Genomic DNA, 19746 nt, shown 5'->3' on the forward strand with positions numbered 1-19746 from the left:
ATACATGTATTGTTCCACCCCTAATATATATATATATATATATATATATATATATATATATATATATATATATATATATATATATATATATATATATATATATATACAGGGTGCGATTTGTGAAAAAAACAGAGGGGGGGATGTTTTCATAGGCGTCGATTTCGGCGACGGTGGGTACCCATCATATTTCGTCATGAGTCATTTTGTACCCACCACTAGTTTTAACTTTTTTGACTGTTTTCAGTGGTTATGAAGAGCAATATGAGAAATTTGGTAATCATTGGCTGACCTAACAAAATTCCATTATAATATTATTATTTTTAATATATGTTTCTAACTACAATATTTCTAATATTCAGAAATGCGCCCTCCGCTCACGAGCTCTGATCGGAACAAACCCGAACCTCACTGTCTGCTGAACTTGCGCAGAAACATAAAAATATAACCAGCTTTTCAAAATGGTTTTAAAACTAAACATTTATACTATTTTAGCACAAATTATGGGCTTATTGAAGATTTTTTATAATTCTTGACATAATGCGTCTCTGTCCACAACACATTTCAAAACATTTTAATTCATAAAAATAAATCATGAGAACATGAACTCATCACTGCATTTGCAGGAATTGTAAAATCTTTTTTCTTATTAACTCATGAAGCAGCCTAACGCAATATTTTTACTGTAATAGCTTATATTTCCCCACACATATGAACTGTGATCATGCACAACGAAAAAACACGCAAGAATTAAATCTTGAATGGCAAAACTATATGGCACAACGTAGTGTCAACTTAAACATAAATATGAACAATGTATTGATTGCAAAGTTAAACCATTACAGTAGAAACAGTTTTAATGCTGCTTTTAAAGTAATAACATTAACTTTACACCGCGATGCTGAGCTACAGTGAAATTATAGAAAAGTCAGATGCATTATGTGTTAGTCACTAAACTTAGCCTCATTTGCGCAAACTGGACGCGCCCTCGCCTCGCTAAACGCCTCATCGGCATTTATCATGTGTAACTTCAGCCATTCTCAGTGGTGTGACTGGGACACTAACTCCGCTTGTCATCATAAACAGATAATCAGAGTGTGATGTTTATTCCCGCTTTATTAATATGCGGCTGAATATGCTGCATTTCATCGTTTCGACACACAGCTCCATAACCATCTCGCAAGTGTTGATAGGCTATTACTCGTGAGGTGTAACCGGGTCTGTAACCAATCAGATAGCGCCGCGGGCGGGACATTGAGCAAGTCTGCAGAGTAGTGAATACAGAGAGGCTGCGCGGCAGCTATATCAGAGCCAGCCAAAGTAGTGCATTTTAAAACAAAATTTACTTTAATCAAACCACAGATCCGTGATAAGTTTTGTGATCCGTCTCGCCACTAGTGTCGTAGCAGTGATCACTTTGAGGGGGGGATAAATTTATCCCCACCGGGGATAAAAATAATTAAGCAGAGGCAGGGATACATTGACCAGAAAGGGGGAAATCCCACGCATCCCCCCCGACAAATCGCACCCTGTATATATATATATATATATATATATATATAACCCCTTGAATACCAGTGCTCAATAACAGCTTCTTTGTTAAGTCAGCATTACATCGACTGAATGTTCAAATTTTAATTTATTGTTAAAAATTATGATGAACTTAATGCACTATGTAATAATAAACTTATTACAACTACAGAATTACACAAATGTAAATATGTTAAGAGACCCACAAAAATGTGTTTGATTAGGCTTAGAGCTAAGTTTTGCAGGACAGTGGTCCTTCAGGACCAGGAATGCCCACCCCTGCTTTAATATATAATGTAATGACAGCAATTAAAACAGTATGTTGGCACAATTACATTTTTGTCTAAAAAACTGAATACAAACATTCATCTTCAAGCAATGGGGTTTTTAAGATCATGAGAAGCATTTCACTAAAGTGACCTTAAACTTTTGACCAGTACACAAAAGTGAAATTTCTAAAAGGGTTCTTCACAATGATGCCATAGGCAAACCATATTCGGTTTCACAAATAACCATTAAGTCAAATGTTCTTAAAAGAACCGTTTCATACATTTTTAACTTTCATAGTCTGTGAAACCTTTTTCCACTACAAAGGACCATACAGCCTAACAAAGAGCCTATGTTTTACTCGCTCTTATTTTTCCCATGGGGTTTTATACACTGTAAAAACAACCTATAGAATCTACTAAATACAATTGAGGTAACATTTTACACTCACTTTGTTTGGGTAGATTCTTCTATATATATTTGAGTAAAGAGTATCTAAATTTAAGGAGACATTTCATTGGTAGAAACATTAATCTTTATTGAAGGTGGATCATATTTGTAGTCGAAATGTAACATACATTTAGAATTTTGTGCCTTTTTGACCGAGAAAAGACAGAACGTGACTTTAGGGCACATTTGTATGGAAAACTACAACTCCCACAATGCACAGCTCTGCAAGCCACTCCCATTAATCGGAACATGCCATGTTAGTATAACAAAGAAAATAGAAACACTCTGTTCCTCCATCTGCCTGAGCTCTTTGCTGTAATGTGGCTCATAAAGGTGCAATGAACACCGGATTAGAGCATCACGCTTGCGAAATCACCCTCTTCCATATCATATCAATTATCTTTCGCTATTATTGTGACATGAAGTCTGGCTCGCTCCACAACGTCTGTTAGCTTAGCTTAGCATAAAGATGGCGGCTGATCGTTTTTTTTCCCGTCTGTGTTCGTATATTTTCTTAAGTCCCACCCACTGATCTGTAATAGGTCTGTAGCGTGGGTGGGTTCCACCCATAGCCCCACCTTGGAAAAATGAGGAATGAGTGTCTGTAGTCTTTCACCCTTGACAAAGATACAGCAGTTCCTTTTTTTAACGACGCAAAATGACGATTTTTACATAATTGAAAGAGAGAAGTACAAAACTGAAATCTGTATTCTCCCGTCTCAGGGAAAACTGAGGGAATGATGCACGACCAATTAAAAACATGACTGGGGTTCTAACGATACAAAGCTTAATGCAAATCGGTGAAGTGTCCCTTTAAGAAATATGACAAACAAAAAAAATGAGGTAAGGTCTACCTAATATTTCTCATAACGAATAAAAGTGTAGTAACATTAACTCTATTGGAAGCAAGCAACAGATCTCAACACATTCTCACCCCATGGCGTCAATATTTGACACACTTGACCATGCGTCAATATGTGACGCGGAGGGTATACCTTTCGCGTCATTTTTTGACGAACTGGGGACTTCAATACTATTACGTCCGTTGCATTCTCTTTCCTATTTTCTCAACATTTTCGCGTCGGTTTAGGGTTAGATTACACGAAATTAAACAGTTGTCACCTGACGTTGGGGTTAGAGTTAGGTATGACAGTTGTCACCTGGCGTTGGGGTTAGAGTTAGGTTTGGGTAGGGATGTCATTATGTAAATCTAACCCTAAACCGACGCGAAAATGGTAAGAAAATAGGAAAGAGAATGCAACGGACGTAATAGTATTGAAGTCCCCAGTTCGTCAAAAAATGACGCGAAAGGTATACCCTCGCGTCACATATTGACGCATGGTCAAGTGCGTCAAATATTGACGCCATGGGGTGAGAATGGGTTGCAGATCTATTAAATTATTATTAATAATGATTAGCCATTAGGAAAAAAATACATATATTCAGGGAGGGTCAGACACAGAAGATTGCATAAATCACTTTATTTATTGACCAAATAACATTTTGTAAACATTCAAAATGAATTTATGTAATTACAAAATAACCAATTACATTTCAAGTGCACACTTACGATGCGTTTTGCCGCTTGAACAGTTTGAATGCATTCGCGCGTGCAGAGCGGAGTAGACGCGCGGAAAAAGTAAGCATTTGACGCGCATCAGAGGCAAAATCCGCTTCTTGTGTCGGAGTGACTCCGGGCGGGGCTGCCTCCACAGCAGCAAGCAGGCTCCTGATTGGTTTAAGCGGCACGAAATTCCATTAAAATGTTTCAACTCGGGCGTCAGCCGCTAATTCGCGTCAAACACAGAATGCACAAAAAGCACCATTCGCGCGTACCGCTCACAACGCTCAATTTGCGCCTTTCGCGCGAGCTAGACGCCCCGCGCCAAACGCCTCATCCGTGCCGCGGGACCTCCAGACGCGCGTCAACGCGTCTTCACATTGACATTGACTTCACATTGAAATCACTCGCGCTTTACGCCTCTACCGCGGTTGGTGTAAACGCAGAATTAGAACGAATGTGTTAAAAACAACATATTAGTGTTGATTCTAGGACAACAAGTTGTCCCAGAATCCACCCATATCTGTGTTATTATTGAAACAATACATTTTGTGTTACTTTTACTTTAACATGCTATATTTTTACATAAAGTCAACACAAAATGACACATAATGTGTTAAAATTACACATAATGTGGTAGAAGCTTAATGCACAATGATGTGTAAAAAATTATCACATCCTTTATAAGATTGTGAAATACAACATAAAGCTTCTTGAAGTCTGTAAACATCTAGCACACAGCTGTTGTGCCTTACAGCTTATTCATTATGGTGGCATAAATAGTGTGATCAAACGTAAAAAACCTCATCCGTGAACATGATAAGTGAATCCCATACATCTCTGAACGGTGAAAACATCTCCCATCGTTCCACTTTCCTTCATAAACTCATTAAGCTGTTGTTTTTAAAATGCAACCTCTAGTGGTGAAATCCTACACATTGTGCCTTTAAATTGATGTATATTCTTTTAAACCCCTGACTTTAACAAGACAAGTATGCTGTGATTTTGATTGCTCAAAAAAAAGTAATACCAGGCTTGCATTATGTAATTTAACAAACTTCATGGCTAAATAATAAAACTATATTTCGCTGATTTACTCCAACCATCCCGAGTCGCCTTCGAAAACATAATCTTTGCTAGAAGATGTGGTCTTTCCAACAATGACCACACCTAAATACTTGTACCTGTAGATATCCATAACATAATGCACATAATGCATTTTGTTTTTACTTATACTTTTTCCATTTGTTTCTGCTTTCCACCCACTGCATTCCAGCTACTGATTACTGGTTGTTGCAGACAGATATTACAGACTTGGAGACATGATGTCTATAGGCGTTGTGTGATACCAACAAAGTTCATGTTGTTTGTGGTGTCTGTGTGGGAGCAGCAGGTTGGTTAAGGTTGTATTACTTTAGTTAGCATTGATTTGGAGATTGCACATATTTAAAAAGATTCGATTAAGTTATTCTTTTAAATGAAGTACATCTCAAAAAACAGGTACTGATATTGCCAACCCAATTTTATGAAAGTTCATATCTATTTCACAAGGTGGCTAATTTGTATGCCTTTGTACCTCTTTGCGTTCCCCCTGATTTTCTTTGGGTGTTGGGACGGGGTTAGATGGTGAGGGTCTATAATGTTTTAATATTTTATTTTTGTACCACTTCATTTGAATTCATATTCATACCTTATAAAGTACTTAGAAATGCCTGTTAGGTCAGGCTGATCATACAGTGTCTCATTGTTTTTTTAAATGCAGATTATATAAAAATGAGCTACGTTAGAACGTGCATGCTCGGTCGAACGCATAGCCTTGCAAAGTACAGCTTATTTGACTCATTACACAGGTCTTTGACGCATGCAGATTGCGACAAACTGCAATGCATCTCCTGGGCTACATGCTACATTCTCCTTTAGGAGCATGTGCCACCTATACGGGTACAATGTACTTAGGGTTTCAAAAAACTGCGGTGTGCGTAGCCTCTTTAAATCCTTATGTGCACAATGAACATGTCAAACTTTCAACAGTGGCACAGAAACCACAGAAAGTTGACACTCATTAGAAAAAAACACTGAACCTCTCTTCCTCTCTCTCTTACACACACATGCACACACAAATGTACTTTTAACATACACAGGTGCTTAGACATAAAGGTTATTTTCATTAGAATACATTTTATTTCACATTATTCGTAGTACATTTATAAAGAGATGAAGCTAATGTAAACTGTGAGTATAAAGTTGGATGGTTAAAGGGTTGTTTTTGATGATTCAGCTTTAATTTAACTTCACCTTTAAAGTCTTAACTTTACATTAAAACTTCACCTTTAATTTAAACCTCTGGAGTTCAGTGCAGGTGTTTCTTGTACAAAATATAACGTTAGCCTTTTTCTTTCTCTGCTGGTCAGGGAGCTTTCAGGTGCTGCTTACTCACTGGATGTATTTGTGTCCATCTTCAATAGTGGGAAATCCTTCACTTCTTATCAGATATGTGAACAATAAACTCTGACTGTGCAGGGAGAATCACGTTCACAGAGCTACGGGTCTTCTGGTCACATCAAACCATACCATCTTCCAAAGTAATCGTAAAGCATGATAACAGGGTTTCCACCCTAAAAGGCAGATGTCAAATTCCATGATATTTCCCTGACTTTCACTGACTAAAAAGCTATGGGAAAAACATCTTAAAATTGTCAGTTTCCATATTTTTAAATGGGGTATTGCTTAAACTCAAGATCACGAGTTGATATAAGCTCATTGTATTTTTTTATGTTTTATTCTATGACATAAAACACCAGTAAAACCCCACTCATGACTTTTTAAAACTTTAAACTGACTTTAAATGGGCGGTTGCTAACAAGTTGCTACATGGGACTACAGACTTTGTCTGCGACTTTGTCTGAGACTTTAAATGTCATCACACATAAAGATCTCAAAAACAATGCAACATGGGCACAATTTATCTACTTGAATAAGTCCTCTTAAAGAGCACCCATTTCATTGCAAAAAAACGTTATTTTGTGTATTTGGTATAATACAATGTGTTTGCGTGGTTTATGGTAAAAAAAAACACATTATTTTCGACATTTTTGTAGCTCTATGTTTAATTCTTTTCCTGAAACGCACAGATTTGAAAAGCTCCGTGTCCTTGTTTGTTCGGCTAATCTGTACGTTGTAATTGACCTGAACACCTCTGACGTCAGCCGGAAATGTGGCGCTCCTTACCATGTTTGAAAGATTCACTCACAATGCAATGTTAACAGGAGTTAACTTACAGGCTGTGAGTCTGAAGCGGGAGGAATTATGACAATGTCGGTCTTGTCTACATCACCAATCCCAGAAAGTAAACTGTTGCCTACAATCCGTGTGTTTGTTGTAGTCGAAGAAAAGAGATTTACATTGGAGATGATAACTCGTGTCATCGTTTACTTTGGGATTTGTCCCTTTTGCATATCATAACATGTACTAATACACACTTACACACCAAAGGAAATGTAAAATTGTGAATCGGACCATAGGTGCTCTTTAAAATGAACTTGAACACAGTAATAAATAAAACACCTTAACTTTTCTTAAACATTTTTAACACAGTCAATTGGCCAAGGATAGAAAATGCCATGACTGGGTTTGTTCTTGCATTACCTAATAATAATAACTTTCTCTTTAAAACTTTTACGCCGAAATAATTTAATTGTTAAGTAAATATCTTGACTTTATAGATTCATCAGGCATTTGTTTTTTGGTAAAAATGTGACGGATGTTTCTACAGCTGATGATCGTATTTTATTTCCCCCAAAAATCGATGAAAAAATACGGTATAGAAAAATTTACATTTTGATAAACGGAAACTAAAATTCCATGTTATTCCATGACCTGAACGAAAAAATTTACATTTTCTTTTTGGAAATTGTCTCAAATAGACCTTTTAAAATTCCATGATATTTCAGAAAGCCATGACCCGTGGGAACCCTCTGATAAACACTTTTTTAACCACTGTAGTGGTTTTGTGTCTGTAGTCCACTTGAAAACAGATGTCCAGAGCTGAATCAAAGACAAAATGACAGTCCTTGTATCAGCTGTTTCAGACAGCAGGGCTTTAGCCTCATTTACAGCACACTTTGCATGAGCATCATTGATACAGAGAGATGACCGACTTTGAACAGACACACTTGCTGCAGTCTGCAATATGTAAATGTACTTTATGATTCAGCAGACGGCCAACAATATGGTCCAAATTAATTTTGGTTCAGTTAATAGCTGTCTGTCACTATAAGAATAAATTCTAAAGACATGTATTCAGTGAATTGTAGATATTTTGTTTGCTGAACAGTTATAAAATATATATGTTTTTTTTCAAAGGGATTTCACAGTGCCCTTGAATGCAAAGCACAGTCACAAGATCATATTCGTAGTTTGTTATTTATTTACATTCTGTAACAACAAGAGCTACACACACAATTTTGTTTTCAAAATAAAAACTGTAAAATAAATATACAATAAAATACAATAAACAAACCTTCTCATGGGGGCCAAAACACCTCATCTTTAAATGATTTAAAAATGCAGACGAGAACTCCTCCTACAGTCATCAATTTAACATAGATTAAAAATACTGAAATATATATGTCACCCCGCCTGTGAAAACCAGGCTAAAGTCATTTTTCTGTCATTTATGTTTTTTACTATTCATAAAATCATTCTATATAAAGTAGAAAACATTTGCGGAAAAATCACCTTTATATTTTTAATACTACTGAGTAAAACCTTGTCAAAGATTTGATTGATTGTGTACTCAGAAAATCATGTTTTGAGAATTTCCAATTTAAAAACAAGAAATGTTATCATGTGTTTCTGTGCCTAAAGTGAACACAGAGACGATCAAAATAATTTTTTTTTAGAAAGCCAAGTTCAGGTATTTTTGTGCAGAATAAAAAAGCGTAGTCTTAATAAAATCATTAATTTCAGTATTTTTAAATAAAATATAAAAAAGTATTTTGAACAAAATAAAAAAGTATTGTATATTAAAGACTTAGTTTTAATCTGTCATTTACAGCAATAATCACATATTTTTGTAATTTTTTATGGTTATAACTACTTTGCCGCTCTAAATCTCAAAATTAGATTATGCGACTTTAGCTGAGGTTTCACAGGCGGGGTCACATATATGTGTGTATATATAGCCAACTGTACTGTACCTTGTGTGCCTGCAAACTGCACTTAGGAAAAAATGAGGGAAACATACAAAATGTTGAATTTTTGCAGCACATGAGAGGACGTACCATAATAACAAAAAATAAGCAACATTATGATTTACATATGTATATATTATTTACATACAAGAGGAGAGCAAACAGTGATGGTATGTGTGACGTGACTGAACATCAGATGATTCAGCAGTTATAACTGAAGTTCATTAACAGTATTTTTATCGGAGGAACCCATCAGTGCTCGGGTATTTTAACAGCAAATGACCTGCATTTACACATTCGCACACAAACACGTTAGCGCAAATGGAAGCGAAAGCTATCGCCCGACAGGAACAGTGTTCCAGTGTGGCGAGGGGGGGTGGTGTTGGAGATGGGCTCAGTCGGATCTCCCCGTCTCAGACTTTGTGGAAGTGAGAGATCCGGCTGAGGAAGCAGCTGGACACAAAGAACAGAGGAAGATCTGGGAAATTAGCTACTGACAGGGTGCCCGGACTACTGATGTTTAGACGGCTACGAGTTCTGTGATTTGCGTGTATTGAATCATTCGACGCGTATCTCATATTCAGTAGATATCTCTGACGTTTTCCCTTTGGCAGATCCATAATTTAATGAGAATCTTATTGGCTATTCTAACCAACAGAAAGCCTCTCTGTTTTGTCCTCTGCCCATCTATTGGCAGATCCTTCACTGGCTATTCTTACAATAAGCAAGAAGCCATTGGCACCCATTGCTACACAGCAGCAGCTTTCTATTTCTATTCTTCCACAGCAAAGATTCTCATTGGCTAAACATAATCTGTTAGGCACAACAGTTGGTGTGATAAGTCGTCAAAGGAACTGTCGAAAAAATAATAACCTGCTGAACCACAAGCATAAGAAAACAGCAACAATGTGAACATAACCTTGTGCCTTATTTCTGTGATAATCGCAACAGGTTACAAATAGATTCAGTAAAACATTTACAAATGTACAAATGAGCACTACTTATTATACCTTATTATCTCGTTCAGCTTCACAAAATATGTAATGTGGAATATCTCACATTTTTTTCTGAAATAAAGAACCAATGCTACGAAAGCTAGTGATCTTCAGTCCACCATTACAGTTACAGAACCACAAAAAAGATCTGAAAAAGTTGAACTGCAGTGGTGTACAGCCACACTTTGTTTGTGTTATACAAATGAAATAGGTACAGAAATAATATATATTTTTTGTTTCAAACAAGCTTTGAAAGAATTCAAGATGCGTGAGAAGCTGTCATTGATTGATGATGTTTAAAGTGATCCCGAAAAACACTGTCTGGGAGTTTGATGCCTCATTAAACTTGAATTACTGCTTTACTGGATTATTTTGTTGTCCCAAATTACATTTCCTGGACGAGAGGAAAAGGACAAAAATAAGAACATAATACTGCTATGTAATCCAAATTTCACTGAGTATTTAAAGTAAACAACGAATAGTGATGAGTTTTTACACACCTTGCCTGTCTGAACTTAAAGTCGATTTAATATGATCCGTTCAATCAAGACAATTCATAGGAGATGACAACAAAATAGATTCAGCTGCCAACTAATGAAATACTATCACCTTTATGCTCTATCTAACACAATGCAGAAGCTCGTTTTTGGCTTGCGCAGCAATGTGATAATGCTTTAAAGGTGCAAAGCTTAGTTATTGCTACACATACTTTCCAAATCAAAGAGCCATTGATGTGTTTGAAGTTTGAATGATCTGCAAAATAGATAAATGGTAAAGTTACTGATTTCCAATAACCTTGACAGTCTCCGCCAAAAGGTCACATTCAATCGAATGCTTCCTTAAATGTGGGTCGTAGTGCATTTTTGTGCTTAAAGTCTGGTAAAGTGGAAATCTAAAATGATTAATTCTGCAGTCATCATGGTGATGGTTACATTTCTTTGTATTCAACCTGAATTCAAGCATTAAAATAAAGCAAAAAAATAATGATTCTGCTAATATATAACATATAATATGCTAACGTGTAGCAAATATTAAAGCAAAAGAAATGTTATACCAAGCAACTTAAGTCCTCCAGCAGACTCACAATAGAGATACGCAGTAGTACCGTGGAATGATGCCAGCATTGATAATAACATTCATAATTCCAAAGAATAGATGAAACGTTAAAAGTAACGACCACCTTCGTTTCTGGCATGGACCCCATATGCAAAAGGTGCAAAATAGATGAATGGAAAGAATATGACTGCTCTGAGATTTATGATCAGTGTTTTCCAACAAAGTCCTCAATGTATGCCAGAAAGCTACAGTGATCCTTAGCAAGACCTTAATCGATGAGTGCAACACAATCGTCACACTGGAGGGTCATGCGGGCCTGTCGCCTCCAAAAAGACGTTATTGCTAGAGAGCAGGGGCTGGGTGATGGTACTGCGACTGCTAACAGAGTTTAGCCGATTCCCGTGAGAATTCGACTCTTCACGGAGTCCTTGTGCCACTGGCAATTTGGAGCTGAAGTTTAAGTAAATCTGGAGGGAAAAAAATGAGAGACTGATCAGTTACGTTTTTGCGATGCACTGAAGGACAAATTCACTGATATGATTTGTTGTATCTGCATTGTTTTAGTGCCATGCGCACTAAATGAATTACACATTTTGGCAAAACAGTGTAAATGTGTCAAAAAAATCTATGCCAAATAGGGATGCACCGAATATTTGCCCACAGAAAATTTTCGGCCAAAAGACTTATCACTGAAACAATACGGCCATTGTTTTGATGACGCGAAAATAAGCGCGACCTGCGGTTGAATGTGTCAGACGTGATCGATCAGAACTCTTGATGTGTAAACTTTAGAGTAGGGATGCACCGAATCCAGATTTTTTGGGTTCGGCCGAATACCGAATCCACTGTTTAAGATTCAACCGAATACCGAATCCTACTCGCATCCTTATTCCATTAACACAGTAAACACATTAATGAAGTAAACAACGTCCACAGCTGTGTATTTTTCACTTTATTTAAAATGGAAGGATAGGCAACATTATTCCAGGATGACAAGTATGAAAAACTATTTTGACAATTACCATAAGCCTATGCATAATGAAAGCGATGCGGTGCGACACGCTCGTTTTTCCAGGTGCGTCCGCGAAATTTTAACCGCCCCTAAGGCTCATCGAAAGAAAAAGCTTATCTCCACGTTAGCACCCGATGTGTGTAATCAACGGCCGCGTGACGTCGACCAGCGTAGCGCAACCCTAGGGTTCGGTTCGGTGGAAAAAAATCTAGGATTCGGCCGAACCCGAACCCAGTCAAAAAGCCAAGTATTCGGCCGAATCCGAATCCTGGATTCGGTGCATCCCTACTATAGAGAGAGTTGCGCTACTGTGTCTCATACTGTAGTCTATTAACATACATTTGGCGAATAAAGCAATGAAAAACAACGTAATGTTTTTATGTGGAGTGACTGTTTATGCTGCGCTGTTTGGGATTCACCCTCAGTCTCTGTGTGCGCGTGCGTTTAAGGGCACTCAGTAGTGCATACACGTAAACACGCGTTTCAAAAAGCAAGCAAACATAAAATCTTTGTTATTGACAGGGCACATACAAACAAAATGATCTCCACAGTATTCTTTTTCTAATAAAAACATTTGTTTATGTCTTAAGTGTATGTGTATATTACAGTCAGAAACCAGTCTGTGCTTATTTGGTCTTAAAGAGACAGTAACCTCAAATAACCTACTTAAGTCTGTGTCATAAAGGTTAATCAAACAACCCTTAATCACTTCTGTAGCTAAATAATAATAATTATATTTAATTTATACAATATAGACAGTGTTATAATACATTTAATTCGATTTCTGTACCTAATGCTAATTTCAGACATTACTTAATGTGCAACTTTGTTCTTTTTTTATAAATGTTTGCAATTTCTTTATTTGTTATTAGATTTTTCCCACCCCCTTGCCTCAAAAACTGTAATGTGATCCGAACCGTTAGTTTTGTGATCCGTCACACCCCTAGTTAAGTTAGTACACAGTGATAGCCATAAATGCAATGGTACTAATAATTGTCATAGTAATTTCTTTCGGTGTTTTTCGGTTTTCAGCCTTGGTTTCCTCTTTTTCGGTTTTCGGTTTCGGCCAAGAATTTTCATTTTGGTGCATCCCTAATGCCAAATGCTGTATGTACAGTATATTGCAAATATTGCAGATTGGGAGAAGTGGTGAAGAACAAACTATTCCCAACTGTAGTAATAAAGTAATAGTATGTGATTAAGTGTCAATTTCTAATTAACCAAATTTACATACTGTAGCTGTATTTGACAGGTGTGACATATAAATACTTGTGATACAGGTTTTTGCATTGAGGTACAGTGCACAAAATTTGAGTAAACACCGCAACCGTTTTGCTATTAAAAAAAATAAAGAGTCATTAGGATAAGATGGAGGATAATAAGAAACACAAACATGTTTGGTGCTGTCTGAGATCTGCTGTTCGATCTTCTCCACTATCTTGCTGAATGAGGGTCTCTTAAAGGGGTCGGCATCCCAGCACGAATGCATGATCTCGTACCTAATTAAAAAGGGATGTGGTTTTAGTGGGAACGGTGTGTGCATTCATCACCTAAACGCACACCAAAACAAAGACATAAAGGTACATGACACACCACGCCCGTTATCTTGCTCAGCTGTCATTAACTTGTCATGCTGTATCCATTCAAAGAAGTCTTGTAACTTCAAAACATGCTACAATTACAGGCACGCATAAGGAAGGAGTTACATTTCAGTTGGTGCAAACTCCGGCGACTCCATGCGATATCCCTCTTTGATCATCTTGTAGAATTTGGAGTCCACTGGCATGCCTGGGTAGGGACTACTCCCGAGAGAGAAGCACAGGATCATTTTTAAACAAATATATCAGAGAGGCTTACAAGGCCAAGATAAATAATGAGATTAGTTTAACGTACCGAGAGAGAAGATCTCCCACAACAGGATACCATAAGACCAGACATCACTTTCAAAGGTGTACACGCATTCAAAAATGCTCTCAGGGGACATCCACTTCACTGGGAGACGCGCCTACATGACAAACATCTCATTAAAGGCATTCCTTTCTTAACAACACTGAAAGATGGCCTATCGCGTGACAGAAACACACGTAACTGTCTAACTATGTCAGGAAACTAGCATTTACTATACATGCTTATATTTACGATTCACATTTGAATGATCTAACTTACGCAAGTCTATGACTACAGTTGTAAACAGGCAAAACTTTGTGAAATATCCACAGTAAAAACAGAGCATGCAATTATGCAATAAATACACAAAAAACGACTCAATGACCATCAATACTATAATTAATAATTTCCGTTTGTTGCTTTGGGCTAGTTTTCAACAATAAAACCATGATGCAAATGGAGCATTTGTAGGCCACGCCAATATTAGCAACGTCAGAATTCTGCTTTATGCAAATTCTGCAAGATTAGTCAAATAGTTCATTGCACAAATGCCAAGTTCATTAAGTTCATGACGTTCAGGTCATTTACATTAGATGCATGTCTCATCATGCAGACATGGCTGTGGCATCTTAAAGTGATTACTCTAAGAAGACTACAGGAAAATCTGCCTTAAAACACAAGTGCAACACTGTCATGTATCTTTAAAAAGAAGGATTAACAGTTATGTGTGATGAGTGGCTCACAGCCAAATCAGTTGCAAAGAAAGAAAAAATCTACTTGATGGATTATGCACGTGATGTAAACTTAAGCCATTGGTCCCAAAATGTCACAGTATGCAAAATAAAGTGGGAAATCTTGCATTTTAACTATGCAAAAGTCATAGGCCACCATCACCAGCTTTGTTGTTGTCCATCCATATTTATTTTTCACTCTTTTTTAAGATACAAACAGGCATCAGTCAGTATTTAGTGTGACCTCTCTTGGCACCAAACACATCTTGAGTTTTTTTGAGGAGGCCGAAGTCCTGAAGTCATTCAATTAGAATTAGAAATTAGGATTTAATTTTATTTAGGTTTATAGTGCCCATATTATGAAAAATTCACTTTTTCTGGTTTTTGTGGTGGTCATTTGTGTCTCTGATGCTCCCACACACATACAAACTTGGGAAAAAATCCATCCATGCTGTTTTGAGTGAGATACACGTTTCTGAATGTCCTCTGCCTTGAGTCTCAGATTGCATGAGTTCAAACACAGGGCCGTTGTGACGCAACTAGCTGTTTCGTCACATTCCGTTTGAATTTTGCCGCCCACCACCCCACCCGCAGGTCTCCACCCACCAGGTAGCTAGAGAGCACAGAGCAGTGACTTCGCTGATACCCTCTATGCTGTTATCATGTCTCACGGAAATAACAGCGCTATTTGGATATTATGGATTATACTCCCGCCTACTTTTAAAAACAAAGGGCTCTATCTTACACCACCGCGCAATGTGCGACGCAAGTGTCTTTCGCTAGTTTCCACCCTAATTTTCACGTTTAGCGCCACGTTGTCTAAAGAGCAAATGCATTTGCGCCCCCTTTTGCGCCCATGGGCGTTCTGGTCTGAAAACGAGGTGTGTTCAGGCGCATTGTTGGCATGTTGCTATTATGAGGCAACAAAAATAGACTACGCCATTGACCAACAAAAAACCTGGTCTAAAGTCTAAAGTCAATGGCGCAATGTGTTTTATGTTATTTAAAGAGCGCATTAGTAATATGCACCTATAAACGGGAGGACAACGCGGGTTTGCTTATCACAATGTACACGAATGTGCAGCAGCACAAAAATGCTTTTAAATATGAAAAATTTAAGGATTGAATGTAAAAGATTATTATTGAGTCTCTTGGACATAAATGAGGACTAATTATGAGACGTTAGAAGGCACAAAGAGCTGCTTCACCTGCAGCCTGGTAAGTAAATAAATGCTTTGCTTTGAACAAATGCATCTGTTTTTAAATTTTTTTTTTTAATGCTACCGCACAGATTTATTGTATATGATGACTCTGTACCTGCGGATATGGTGAGATGAGAAACATTTTTAAGTAATGCTTAAAAAACTCTTTGCTAAAAAACGCTGTCCAAAGTGCTGAAACGTGCCGAGAGCCGTTTGTAAATTCTTTATCTCCTGTTTGTTACAAATAAAGTATTTTTAGTACAAACCTTATCTTACATACTTGTAAATTATGTTTTGATGATATTGGATAGCCATACATTTAAAGCAATTACAAGCCTGCTTTTTACTTCCATGACTAAAAGAAAACGGGTTTTAAAGGTTTTAATAAAAAAATAACAATTTCAATACAAGTGAAAAACAACACAATTATTTAACATCAATCTTAAACTGGGGATTTTCTTCCTCCACTTAGTTTTTCAGTTTACAAAGTTCGTCATCTAAATAGGGATTAGACATAGCGCCAGCACAACTTGCTTTTAAAGGGGATGAGAGCTGAGTCTCTCATTGGTTTACTGCACGTTACGCCCAAAATACTCCCATTACAATAGGACCAACCCTTTTCGACCATGCACTCGGCGCACAAACCATTTTTCCCATCGTTAAATTAGCAAAAGTGGATTCGGACACGCCCATTTAGACGTTGCGCTGTGTGCGTTAGACAATGCGCTTAGATCGTTAAAATAGGGCCCCAAGTTTAAACGTGTGTTTATTGGAACCTAAAGAGTAATCTTATATACAGTGTGTTACGACGCAAATAGTCCTCAGATTGTACGCGATAAGACATTCATGCGAAATCTGATGTAAACAACAGACTATGTATCTATATTTCACGGATTATACGCATTTGTGGACAAAAATGGTCATTGGATTTTTTGGACTTTCATGGATTATTCACACATCTGAAACAGACTTGATTTGATTCGCGATCGTTATATCAACACAAAAGGTAAGAAGTCGCGTTATATTTTGCATGTTGTCATCTTCTGTCACAAAATACTACATTTATGATGCTAGAGCATCTGTATCTCAAAACAGAGATCATACATTGATGCTAATCCCGTAAATTATACCTTTTAAATGTATAGTAATGTGAATAATATTGTTTGTAGACAGGCTATATAGATATTTTTTGCAGGCTAGATAGTTTACAGCGTGGTTTCGAAAGTAAAAAAAAATTTAATGGCTTTATTTTACCATTTTACATGAACTAAGTAATAGTGCTTTGCCAAACTAACCGAGACCGGGCCTTACCGACCCGGCTTTTCTGATGAGGCTAACGTACCCCCGAGTCTCTATCACTTTCCCAAGATACGGTCCAGACCTTCCGCTAGCTTCTAGCAATTAGCACGCGGCCCACAAGCAGTATACATCCCCCGCCAGGTCTAAATTTCTGTCATTTGCGAAAATAATGCGTTTGAAAATGTTTTATAATGGGAATATGTTAGCATTGTCCTGGGAAAACGAGTGTATTATATTGTAAATCACAATTGACTCTGGAATCATTATGTGTCATGAGTTTCTTCTCCTGTAGTGTACTTATTAGTGATACTTTTTTGCTTGATTTGTCTGTTGGCAACATAAACCGTTAATAATAATATATAAAAATAACACAGTATGGTCTGTACTGCTCACAATACCACTGAGCACGGGCATATGACGTTAGTAGTGGGGCGTGATCAAAGGAGCAGCAGCTCATAAATATGTAATGACCACCTCAAAACGACACAATCTGAAATGCACTGAAACAGAGGCTACTAGAGATGGGTAACAATCTTTTCCTACAAGCTATTTTGAGCAAACAACTTTTGAAACATGCTTTATGGAACTCATACACCTATTTAACTTGTGAAAAAGCAGTCATACGATGGGCACTTTAAGAGATCCTGCAGCTGCTTGTTATTGCTTAAGTCAAAGGGGAGTTTACCCTAAATACTTGACAATTTAGCTTATACTTTTATACTGTTTACAAACACATTTCCTGGTTGTATTCTAATAAAGAGATTGTATAAATAATTATATATGATCACTATACAATTGCAAAAACAACAAATCTAATGGTGGCATGGTGGCATGGTGGCCGAAGACTTTTTCACAGTACTGTACATTGGCCAGAATTAGTTTAAAGCGAGCATTGAACTCATTTGAAACTTACATTGCCCTTGACAACATAATTTGAGTCAGTGGTGATGTCACGAGCCAGTCCGAAGTCACAGATCTTAGCCACTCGACCTTGGGTTAGAAGAATGTTTCTTGCAGCCAGGTCTCTGTGAATACACTAAACAAACACACACGCCATTAACACACGTCTGCACACAAAAACCTGGACCTTCCTTTAATAATTCCTGTCAAAACAGCATTTACAATGTCAGTGTCAATATTCAAAACCTCATTAGCAAAGAGGTGTTGGACATACCCAACTTCTAAGTTAGCACAGAGGTGGCCAGCTAATTTAGTTTCCATCAACTAGATGAAATACTGTGCCTGCTGACCAGGCTGAGATGTGTTTCTCAGCATGATCTTAAGTGAACAAGTATGTGCATGTGCTTGACAACGTGGGCTCATTTATGTGCAACCAGGCGTAATGTGACCCTTGACTGGACGAGGATAATGGAATGTGAGCCTGTGGCTTCATAGAGGAAGAGTGAGAAGATCTGCGGTGACATCACTGCAAACATTCTGTTAGACTGGCCATAAGAGAAATGAGATAAAATGAGACTTACATTCTTGGATGCCAGAAAATCCATCCCTTTGGCCACTTGGTAGGAGAAGCTGAGAAGATCTTCAGTGTCTAGAGTTAAACCATCTTCCTGCAGAATCTCACTGACCGTATCTGTATCACTGTAGGAATCCCCTAAAGACGAATAAAATATAAAAATGAAACGAATTTAATAATGTGTAGCAAACTGAATAAAAAGAATTATGATAAGAGACTTTTATCTTACCTTTATTAAGTGATCTTCTGTTTTCTGAAGATAGAGCTCGCGTTACAGAAGGTTTCATGGTCATGTAGCCATTCCTGCTCTCACTGCAAAATAAATACAAAACATCTTTAGTCAACAGCACTTCATGCGTTCACAATTGTTGTGGAGGACTTCTGTATATAATGTGAAGGACATTTTTAATGAGCCATTACTAGTAACAGTGTGGGTTGCCGAATTGCAAATACTGTAGAACCAATCATATTAGAGACATAAAAAATCACTTTGCCATATATAAACGATTTTATTCTTTTGATATGGGGGAATTCTTTTTGGATGGTTTGAGGTCCATTTGGTTGTAATTAAAGCATTTTCAAATGCATTAACTGGAATCTGGTTTCAACTTCGGAGCAGGTCAGGTCAAACACATGATCTTATTTCCCAAGTGCTTGTGTTTCTAGGGGCAAGATGTTGTTCCACTCTGGGGGTGAAGGAAGCCCTGGTGAGAATAAACTAATAGGTTTCTCAGACAGGGTTTAGATTAATCCAGTTTTAGGCCTTAGTTATATTTATAAAACTTCTTAAATGTCCTTATACTGTATATCTTACAAAAAACAATACTGGTGTGCATCTTGAAACAAAACATGGCACTGATATATAATGGGGACATTTCACAAGATTTTTTTAAAGATTTCAAATTAATCTTTGGTGTCCCCAGAGTACATATGGGAAGTTCAAAATACCCCACAGATAATTTATTATAACATGTTAAAATTGCCACTTTTAGGTGTGAGCGAAAATGTGCCATTTTGCGTGTGTCCTTTTAAATGCACTAAATGGCAGTGCCGTGGTTGGATAGTGCAGATTATGGGGTGGTATTATCCCCTT

At 37.3% G+C, this 19746-nt stretch overlaps 1 protein-coding gene across 3 annotated transcripts in view; it reads right to left on the bottom strand.

The window, feature by feature from the left end:
• Positions 1-8208: 8208 nt before the first annotated feature.
• Positions 8209-19746, bottom strand: part of kita (KIT proto-oncogene, receptor tyrosine kinase a) — a 31670-nt gene continuing 20132 nt past the window's right edge. For all 3 annotated transcript variants that reach the window (XM_073855961.1, XM_073855962.1, XM_073855960.1), the window contains exons 15-21: positions 18883-18965; positions 18661-18791; positions 18093-18215; positions 13953-14065; positions 13767-13865; positions 13454-13559; positions 8209-11515 (exon numbers count right to left, since the gene is read on the bottom strand). In XM_073855961.1, coding sequence (XP_073712062.1) covers positions 11342-11515; positions 13454-13559; positions 13767-13865; positions 13953-14065; positions 18093-18215; positions 18661-18791; positions 18883-18965 — 829 coding nt within the window. In that variant the 3' untranslated portion in view covers positions 8209-11341. The remainder of the gene's footprint in view (positions 11516-13453; positions 13560-13766; positions 13866-13952; positions 14066-18092; positions 18216-18660; positions 18792-18882; positions 18966-19746) is intronic.

This window comes from Misgurnus anguillicaudatus, chromosome 18 (genome assembly GCF_027580225.2).
Source record: "Misgurnus anguillicaudatus chromosome 18, ASM2758022v2, whole genome shotgun sequence".
Lineage (NCBI taxonomy): Eukaryota > Metazoa > Chordata > Actinopteri > Cypriniformes > Cobitidae > Misgurnus > Misgurnus anguillicaudatus.